The sequence below is a fragment of the Brachionichthys hirsutus genome, chromosome 6 (assembly GCF_040956055.1).
Source record: "Brachionichthys hirsutus isolate HB-005 chromosome 6, CSIRO-AGI_Bhir_v1, whole genome shotgun sequence".
NCBI lineage: Eukaryota > Metazoa > Chordata > Actinopteri > Lophiiformes > Brachionichthyidae > Brachionichthys > Brachionichthys hirsutus.
In genome coordinates this window covers 2657001-2667639 of record NC_090902.1, presented here as the reverse complement: position 1 = coordinate 2667639, position 10639 = coordinate 2657001, and the positions used below count along the sequence as shown (strand labels likewise).

Below are 10639 nucleotides of genomic sequence, written 5' to 3'. Positions count from 1 at the left end.
AGGAAAACACATGTGTTCCGAGCGATGGGGGGGGGGGGGGGTATGCATTTGAAGTGGTGGTCGTGTGGAAAATGAGGAATGGCCAACACTTTTCCAAGGATTCCCTGAATTCGTGATCGGAAAAATAGACGGAGGATTAAAACGAGGAGTCTGGGTGACCGTTACTACCCCCGCCCACCCGAAACACCCCTGACTTTCAGACAGAATGGTTAAGCCTGTTGCCCCCCCCCCCAATCGTGGCAGTGACTGCTGCATTAACTCAGCCTCTCCTTAAATGAGGGTGGGGGTGTTGGGGTGGTGGTGGTGGGGGGCATCTGATTTTGAAAAGATTCTCCTAATTTTATTAGTCAAACAGATTAAATTATCCAACACAAAGGAGGGGGGGGGGGGGCAGACGCTGCGTAAGGGTTGCCCACATTTGCTGATTTTACATGTAGAGGGTCTCGTGGCGTTTGAGAAGTCTAATGAAGTTCTGGGCAGCCGGTGGACCGCTACCCCCCCCCCCCCCCCCCGAGACCACCACATCGGTTACATTATGGTGATGCAAACTTACAGATGGTGGTTTGGGTCTCGCTCGAGCGTCTGCCTCTACCAGACCTGGTGTTTTAAGGTTCTGCAAATAGCGTGAACCTTGGGCCCGGTCTGCTGTGGCGGACCCCTGCCTCTACGGTTCTGGTGCCTGGTTCCTGTTCTGGTGCTGCGATGATTAGAGACCTCTTCGCTCCTTTAGTCCAGCGGCTTCTAGCCACAGGTATGACTTCTTCCTGTCAGCCATTCCCGTTATGTGCCGGTAATGCGACACATAGAGGGGTTTAGTAATCCACATCCTCTTCCTCATCATCATCCTCTGCCTCCTGTTGCCTGAGGCAATCGTTTTTTTTGCGGTTCATCCCAGGGGTATCGTTGGGATGTATTCATGGCCGCTGCTGGTTTCATCCAGGATTAGGAATTGGACCTTTGCTAATCCCTGCCTTCTCTCTTTGCTTTGCTCATGGAGTCATAGATTTAAATTAGTTTCTAATTGAAAGTATTAGAATGTTCAGGGAGATTCTTTGAACCAGCCTTGTTGTAAATAAGATACAAGACAGTGACAACCTGTTGCTCTGCTGATGCCTAGGGGACCCCAGCAACCTCTGGGGGGTTCGGTGCCTTGCTGAAGGGCAGCTCGGCAGCACTCAGGAGGCAAACCGCCAGTCTACACTTCTTGGTCCATGCTCTCACGTCCTCCCTCACTACGTCCATGCATCGTCTCCTGGGCCGTCCTCTAGCCCTGCTCCCTGCCCGTAAACATTATGCTCATGTTTCAGTGTAAATGAAACATCTAGCATTTATTGATGCTAAAATATCATCTTTTATTTATGCCAAATTGCTTCATTCGACATCTTTAATAAATAATTCTGCTGCATATTCTTCCTGCGGTCACTTCACTTAACAAGTCAGATTAAATCCTGTCTGCGATGCTCGGATGAAGATCTTATTATCTTGTCGGTTCACACTCGGAATCGAAAGTGATCTATATCTGAAGCGGTTGGCGTGAGCCGTCTGCATGAATACACAGAACCCCACCCCGTTTGGCAGCAGGGTGCTCTCGGCGATGGCCCAAACGTCAGCTGGCAGATTGCGAACAGCTGTATTGTCTGTATTGCATCTCTTCTCTCTGGCCGTTTCCATTTGTGTTGCTGCTGATGCTGCCTAACGACGACGACGAAAATTGACACAGATGAGTCAATAATTGATAAGTAGTTATCTTTCAAGGTTCTGGTGCGATGCTGTTCGTCAGATCAGAGCTGCGCTGGTTCCTTCTAAAGGGGTTTCCCCAGATGATTTGGTGTTATCCGGTGAAGTGGTACAGAACGTTCCTACCCTAACGTCCTGTTTTGATGTAAACGTGAATTCTTCACTAATTACTGCTCTGTGACTTTTAAATCTGTCAATAGCAGATAAATAAAGCTTCTCGTCTGAAGCCCGGCTGTCCTCCAATCTAAATCATTGCACTTCATTAGTTTTGTCTCTTGGGTTTTTTAGCTAGCTTCACAACTCAATTAAATATGCACATGAGAATGCTAACGAGCATGCACAATGAGCCCCACCCTCGGCCATACAGCAGCTCACTGTGCCTTTGTTATCAGGGTTGGGGGCGTAGGGAAGGGCTTTTATTCCAGGGAATCCTTATGTTACAAAGAATTAGAACCCCCACACACCCCCTCATCCTCAGAAAGTCGTGTTCTTCCAACAAGGTGGTGCCCCCCCCCCTCCCTATTGCACCTTCTCACCACTTGAGTTTCCTTCACTCCGTGGGTACCAAGATACCCATTGGAAAAAAATCGGCAGATGGTGATGAACTTTCTTCAGGCATTTCTGGCTTCCTCGTCATCAGTTGCCTGACATGTCTGATTATCATCACAAACACCGTTGTTGTTTGTTTATGCATGATGCAAATACTTATTTATCATTTTATTCGTATTAGCATTTTTTACTAGCATGCCGGTAGCAATAGCCAGGTTTGAAATCCATCGGCCGCCGCCTGCGCTCGTGACCAACAGAAGGAGCCAAAGAAGCTCACGGTAAGCTTATTAATGTCTCCTGGTCCCTCTCCAGTAGGGGCTTGCAAGTTGCCATAGCAACCAGGCCCCAGATATTATTCAGTGCGAGGCGTATGGATGGTCGGCTCAATGCAAACGTCATCCTTTGAGCATAAAAGTGGCTTTCATGCAAAGCGTCCGATCCCATTGATCGTTATTGGTGTTTGCTATATCTAATCTGCTGCTCATTATTAAAGCAACTCTGGTATGAGAAGCTTGACGCTGGAAATCAAAATTCGGATGAGGCGCCTGCGGGAAGCAACAGGCCATCGTGCTATTCCTCTTAAGTGCTGATGTGTGTTCACGCCCAGTCGAGCTGAGGGATACTGAAAGATTAAGGAGGTCAGGTCTGCAGCACCAGTGAGGGAAGCAGGGGAAGAGGCTTTACCAGTCATTGTCTACCGTGCTGAAACGATGGGCTGCTTTCAAGGAGGCCATGCGACATCTTAGAGGCGGGTCAAATGTCATCGGATCCAAACTGTATATCAGTTTTAAAAAGTTCCAACCTTTGGCTGCTATAATTGTCTGATTTTGCAGCTAACTAAAATGCTGCTCTCAATAAAGCTGTTTGAAATTCAAAGTCTAATGTCTCTGTCACACTGATGAATCTCATGACCATCTGTGGCTAATAGATTGCAGAGGCTGTGGAGATCATATCAATACAGAGTTGTCCAGTGTCTGTTAAAAGCACCGGCTCGTGAGAAGCCAGGCAGCCAGCCAGAAACACTTATCTGCTTTTCACTGGCTTCACAGCTCAATTGTACTGTACCCTGAACATCCTTGCGTGCTTTGATGACTCTCTGAAAGGCTCTGAGAGGTTTATTCATTTGTGTGATCAGCCGCATTTCATAATATTATTGATTTATTGCATTACTCAGTGTGGATTACATCAGGGAAACACTTTGTCCATATTATTCGGTTAAAAGTATATTTTATTGTGTATTGTCTCTGCATATTTAATCATATAAAGCATTATTTTTTCCTTAATAAGGGTCAGTCAGTTAATCCAATGTGTATCCAACGATCCAGGATCGATTGCTAAAATTAGGCAGTTGAATCAGAGGATTGAATTTTTAAATATATTTAAAGATCTGTCTGCTGCCTTAATGAAGGTAAGAGAGGATGCATACTTATGGTTCAGGCAGTTGAGTAGCAGCACAAGCAAATAGAAATAAGGTCAGCCATTTCTGTATTTGCTGATTTATTTCCATCTGTTCGTGACTCAATGCTGCCCCCTACTGGTCCAATGATGTAAAGCTTAAATATGATGGCTTCAGAGCAACGTCACCTCAGCCATAAATTAAATCAACCGTCTTTCAAGCCATCCCAGCCCATCATGGAGTTCTTTTAAGATCTAACCAGAGATCTGGTAATCTGATGGGCTGCTTTTATCTCCTTGAAGGTAGCAGAACTTCCATTTCATGAGGAGCACAACTCTGTTAAAGGGGAAAATGGGACGCAGAATTAAAACAGCTGCGATTACATTTACATCAGTATAATAAATCTCGTTAATGCACATGGCATTCAATCATTTTAATAATTTACAGCATGAATTGATATTGATATTCATACACGACTTTGTCCTGCCAGCTGAGCCACATTAGACTTACCTTCATAACAGCCCAAATAATTTTGTCACATTGCAGAAATATGACTTAGCATATTCAGGAGACAAAGATAATGAAATCCTTTAATCCAGCCTTGTATTCTACGTTTAGTGCTGATGGAGCTGGCATAGCGGGTCACTGGGATTAGAAGCTTCTGGTCGGTGACGTCAGACTGCAGAGCCTGAACATCTCAGATGCTGAAAAGGGGGTCCTAAAATTTTGATTACTCAGAATTTTAAAATCTTACAGTTACATTACAAAACATATGAAGAATTATGTGTACAAACTCAAAATAACAACATTGGGGTTCAGATCTCAGGAAATGCTGCTTGTCCTTGAACGCACCACGTGGATCCCATCCATCATCTCCATCCATTGATCATGTCCTGAAAATAACAGACACAAAACAAAATGCAAGCACAGTTTAACCATTCTTCTTTTTGCTTGAAATATATTTGATTATACTATAATTAGGTTTTTAAAAATGTTTACCTGGACGTTTTCTGGCCAGATGTCTGACGCTGTTTTTCAATGCTTCCAGGAACCCGAATGGTCAAAAGGGTTGTTCTGTCAGAAAACTAGTCGTATAACTTTACGAGTCTGTCTACTGAATCACACGAAACCCCAGCACAAAAAAACAAAGCAGGTGAAACTGTGTTTCCATGGCAATGCCACACACACACACACACACACCTGTGTCAGTTTGCTGCCCCCCAGAGGACACTTATATTAATAGATTATTTTTGACTTAGAATGGCAGTAAATGAATTTAACTGTTATAGAAGAAGAATAAGTTTTTCCCATACAGATGAGTGATTAAAATTAAGTCTTGTACTATGAAATATTATATCATTAATATTTTCTTCAGGTAAATGTTCATAAGACCAAAGGAACTTTATTTATTCCCTGTATTCTGCATTTGTCCCAACCAACACTTGAAACGCGTGTTCCACTTTAAAGAGGCCAGCCTCGGCCATTTTTCAGCACTTAGTAATCTAATCTTACATTGTCCGAGCCTTTTTAAAATAACTCTCTTTCTGTGTATCTCAGGCTGCTATCATTAATCTCCAACACCGCCTGGTGTCTGCTACAAAGACGACGTATTTTGTAATGCCCCATACAATTTAATCATCTAGTTGTATGCAGTGCTTACATACATATACAATGACAATCTATCAACACAAACATATTTCATAGCAATTTAACCCATGTAATGATTTCAAAGTGCATCAATCTATTGTTGTTATTGCAACTATTAAGGCAGCTTTTAAGTACAGCAAACACAACATGCATATAGCATTCTATGTGTAATATTCCTAAACCACTTTGTGCAAGGAAAACTAGGCCTTAACCTAAATTCTCGGTGTGGTGAATTTATGCATTCATTGTGGTCTTTGCGTCTAGGGATGCTTCCTTTAAGATTGATCCGCTCAGCATTGGTACTGCAGGAAGCTCTTGAGTCTGCAGGGCAGGGGAAGTTGGGATAAAAGATGGAGTCTGTCACGGCCGACACAGTTCCTTATACAGTGACGGCACAGCTGGCTCAGCAGGCGAGGTGTCGCTATGGAAAAAAAAAAAGACAATCATTATGTACACTGGTTCCAGGAAACTGCTTCCACAAAAGTCCATTAGGTAGGACAGAACTTTAGGAACGGTCATCCTACAAGCATGGAAGGAAGGACATTGTATGTACCAGCAGACCTGCATGCAAATAGTTCAGTGTCCTTGTACCTTCATAGAACAGTAGAAAGCCCTCTGTTAGACTGCTAGGTGGGGCCACATCTACCGGCCTCTGGAACTCCGTGTTCCTGGCATTAATGTCTGCACCAAAGTCCAGCAGCAGCTTCACTACAGCTGTGCAGTCTTTCTCTGCAGCAGCATGTAAGGGTGAAACCAGAGATTTGCCTTTCTGCACGTTTGCTCCTGCACATAAGATGGGAAGGAAACAAATAAATAAAAATAAAGACTGTATCCAGTTGGAAAAACTTCAAAGTCAAATAGGTCCACTGTTAATGCAATCAATACCTCTTGTTCAATGCACTCCAGGATATACGTTTTCTTATTCGCCATGTATTTTAAGTACCTGGCTCACCTCAGCTGCCCTTGCCTTCCTACCAGTTTTCTACAATCCCAAGAAATGTCCTGTAACAGCCCTGGGAGGAGTTATGTGAATGCCTTGCTTTCAATCTAACTAGGGCTCTAAATATATGATCAGTCAGCTGCGGGCTACATGTGACTGCTGCGCCGCTCCACCCTCAAATGAAACTGTTCTTGCACGATCTCTAGAGTGCGACTTTCATCAGCTCAGAAAAGAAAGTGACGGAAAAACATCTACCGCCGGCATTTACCTCTAAAAATGTGATTTGTTTAATTAGCAAGCAACAAAGCCACTTTATTTCTGCCATGGCTGCCGCATCATCTCAACTAAAATGCATCAGAAATGCTGCAAGTTCATTAATGCAAAGGCAAAAAAAACAAAAAACACACACGTTCCTGAATCTCTGCACTTTTCAAGTAATATTACGTCTGTTTTTGAGTTTCAAGGTGGAAATGCTTTTTTTTTTGTCTATGATTAATGCACAAGTGTATCTGCGAGCATATGGACATGTGGCTGTCCACACAAAGCTCTAAAGATCAACACTGACCTTCCCTCAGGAGTTTCCTGGCACACTCCAGCTCCTGACAGACGCAGGCTGTATAGAGAGCCGTGCCCAGGTGAGGAATGTGCATGTCCACATCGGCCCCCCAAGTCAGCAGAGCCTCTACGCAACCGCAATGACCTGGAAGTAATGGAGCATGAAGACAGTCAACTGTAAGTGGCAGCGAGAGACATTTTTCTACCTGCTTGAGTTGGGTTAGCATTTATTTAAAATTAATTTCATTGTATTTTATAAACAAACAAAGAGATGAATGAGTAGTAGCAGAGATACATCTGATATTGATGAGTTTGGTCAGACTGTGATAATCTACCTTTGCTTGTAGCTTCATGCATCGGTGAAGGATGGTACACAAGGCCCTGGGGGTTTGCACCATTTTCCAAAAGGATTTCAGTGCATGACCCGCTGCCTACTGTACAGGCGTTGAACAGCGGCGTGATGCCATCAATTGTAGGAGCATTGACCTGTAGCAATGTTAAAAAACAAAAAACGATTAGGCCTTTTTTAACCATCAAGGATGACAAATGGCAACAGCCTGGGGGAAAGGTTGAATAGGGAACACATTCATTGCTCTGCGGTGACTGTAGTGCAGTGCATTGCTCATTTGTTACCACAACCCAGATTTCCTTAGCTGGTGAAATGCCGTTTGACCGGTGTGGGGCAGCAACATTAAAGGCTAATGCATGACTTACATTGGCTCCGGCATCAATGAGAGCTCTGGCACAAGCGACATGGTCTCCAACACAGGCTTCATGAAGGGGTGTCACGTGGTCTATGGTCAGAACATTCACATTATGACCCTGGAAACAGCCACAGAAATTGCATGTAATGGGAAAGAAGGTCCTAGAATTCATTCATTCATTCATTCAGTTAATGTCTGGAAGTAGATCCTGTGAAGGGTCACAGAGGGGGCTGCGTTCAATCCGAGCTGACTTTGTGAGGGAGGTCGGGTTCCATTGGTTTGAGGATTGGTTTGAGGATTGGTTTGAGGATTTTCCGATCCTGTATATGACGTTTGTCCAACCGAGGAACTGTGAGGTGATCAATGAAGCATATCAGCTCCATACTTCAAATGCAGTTGTTCATAATTGACAAACTACATCACAGTCACATTTGTTATTTGCTAATTAACGCAGGGAATCAACAGAGGTCGGCTAATGAGCTAATAAATCACCATGTATTGCACTGCAGCCGTTTCACTGTTAAGATTGTTGCCCTCATATCTGAATACAGCCGACACAAGATTTGTCACTAATAGCCAGATTTCTTCTGTTTGCACATCATTTTTGTAGACATTTAGTAAATATATTACTAATCTGTGGCCTCCTGAATTTAAACAGCAATGGCGTGCCACCACAAAATAGCATTCAGCGCACACAATGTCATGTTACTCTGGCTGTACAATATCATTCCCAGTAGAAGAGAGAGATAATCCCCCCAAAATGTATTGAAGTCTTGACCTGACTGCAGAAACTACACAATAGGATACACACGACTCGCCCGGTGTGTGTGTGTGTGTGTGGGGGGGGGGGGTTGTTCCCTTCACCTGTAAAATGAGGGTCCTCAGAGCCAGAAGGCGACCCTGACCCGCAGCATCATGGAGGGGCGAGCGGTCCGCCCAGGATCCTGCAGTGACAATGACAATTCAGCACCCCGCGCTCATCCACAGAAATTTGCAATGATTACAATAGCAGTGCAAATTTCAAGACATAAATTACTTATGTGTAGTAAAATAATTATTTGTCAAGCGACTAAAATAGAAAATAAAAATCAAACATTTTCTACCTTTAAAAACAGCAATTATTTTATTCAAACCCATGTTTTCTTTCTTATATTGTTTATTTATCAACCTTTATTGTCCAATTGCAGCTAATTTATGAAAAGCCAACCCTAAACCTGATTTAGAATTTGATACACTGAGATAAAAGCCATATATCCACATTTGGTCCATGTTTTGTCACTCCTCTCCAAAGGAATCCGTGCACGGCACCATATTATATGACAATGCTCAAAGTCCTCATGCCATAAACTCAGTATATTCACACGCGTTAATTAAAGTGAACTGACAGATCTGATGTGGATGCAAACAACAAAGCATAAACTAAATTTGATCAATACAAACAAAATAAATTATTCACAACACCTGAGTCGATATCCAGAACAACAGCTGCTGCGTTCCAGACGTTGTCATCATCGTTCTCATCTTTTCCCATTTTAATCAGAATAGATGGAAAATAATAGATCTAATGTCTTTAATGAGATTCATGCAGCTTATTTTTCTTTGACTGACATTAATTTAAACATCCAGATTTCCAAGAACAAATAAGACCATATATGCAAGACTGTGACTAAATACCCCAAGCTTGGCTAAATTAGTATTCCATGTCGTCGGTTCACTTTAAATGTGACGTCCCCTCGAAAGATAGATAGACAGACGAGTTTGTTGCTTCATGTCTCCCCCCAGAAGGAGCCTGTGTTGTTTTGCTTGCTGTCTGAGTGTGAGAAGGTTCACTGCATAGCTGGGGATGGAAACTAGGCCATGATGGGGGGGGGGGGGGGGGGGGTATCATGACTGTGTTCTATTAATATGCTCAAGAAATAGAGATGCCAGCAAAGTGTCTTCATTTAATACTGAATATACAGTTTGGGATTTATAATTAGCTTCTAAACTAATGAAAGTATAGTTGCATTAATTATGTCTATAATAAATTTTGGTGTGAATACAGTCGCTGGCTCTTGTATTCATTGGACTAGCAAAGCGGTATTTATAGCTCATTTGTAAACATGGAACTCGTGAGCGTGTGTGTGGGTGTGTGTCAGTGGGAAACATGTAAACATGGTTGTAGAATAAAAAACATTAGCACTTTTATTCATGACCTTATACGCCTGAGGAGCTGATGCAGGGTTTAGAGTAAACGCCTTGGCTGCATATTAAATCAAATCCAGCTTAAACACAGATATATGTTTGAAATGGCTGCAGTGTGTGGAATAAAGAGCCCCGGAGTAAAGAAAATAGGACTTTTAAAGCATTCTATGATCACTTACTGTGTTGTTGGCCGTAATCATAGAACTCTGCTGATATCCTGGCTGCCTCTTTACGGTTCCCACGGACAATGTAGAAGTACGCCAGCAAGTTGAGAGAGATCTTAACAAAGAGTTTGAAGCAGAACAGGGCTAAGATACTGAAGTAAACATTGGACAACTGGGCCGCAAAGGGCTTGTTGGTGAGTTCCCCTGTTGGCTCTGACATTTCCTCCGGCACGTTGCAGATGGGCTACGATGAAGGCAGTATCAGACGCCACTCCGAAAAGCACAAAAGTAGTCGACTTTTCTCCCAGTGAACTGACTGGTTGGCTGATCCTGACAAAGCACGGGCTGGAAAAAATGCTCTGCAGCTGCTACTGTGCCTTAGAGCAACTATTTTAGTATGTGTGTGTGTGGGTGTGTGTTCAGAAGTGATATAAATTGATTTTATACAGAGGGGTACATGTTCCAGTCTCAAATGTGACATGCAAAAGTACTATGATACCTATATAAATAAGAGATTAAAACAAAGTATTTATATATACTGTACATAATGTAGCGTCCGTCGGACGTGTGCGATGCCTTCGTGGAGATTTGCACTCGATGAGTATTTACAGATGAAATGAGATAAAAAATATATTTAAAATATATATATATATATTTTGAAAGCGACACATTTAAAAAAATAAAAATAAAACTGGGCAAAACTTGTCAGCCGACATTCATAGTAACATTTTCAGAATTAATTTTGCCCTCCTATCAATTTTTA

General features: G+C 42.8%; 1 protein-coding gene across 1 annotated transcript; it reads right to left on the bottom strand.

The window, feature by feature from the left end:
* Positions 1-5099: 5099 nt before the first annotated feature.
* asb5a (ankyrin repeat and SOCS box containing 5a) lies at positions 5100-10197 on the bottom strand. The gene is made up of 7 exons (XM_068740390.1): positions 9892-10197; positions 8393-8472; positions 7539-7646; positions 7160-7310; positions 6835-6969; positions 5921-6112; positions 5100-5750 (listed from the first exon to the last, which is right to left on the bottom strand). The coding sequence occupies exons 1-7, from the start codon at positions 10094-10096 to the stop codon at positions 5620-5622; spliced, it is 1002 nt and encodes a 333-aa protein (XP_068596491.1). The 5' UTR covers positions 10097-10197; the 3' UTR covers positions 5100-5619.
* Positions 10198-10639: the final 442 nt, after the last annotated feature.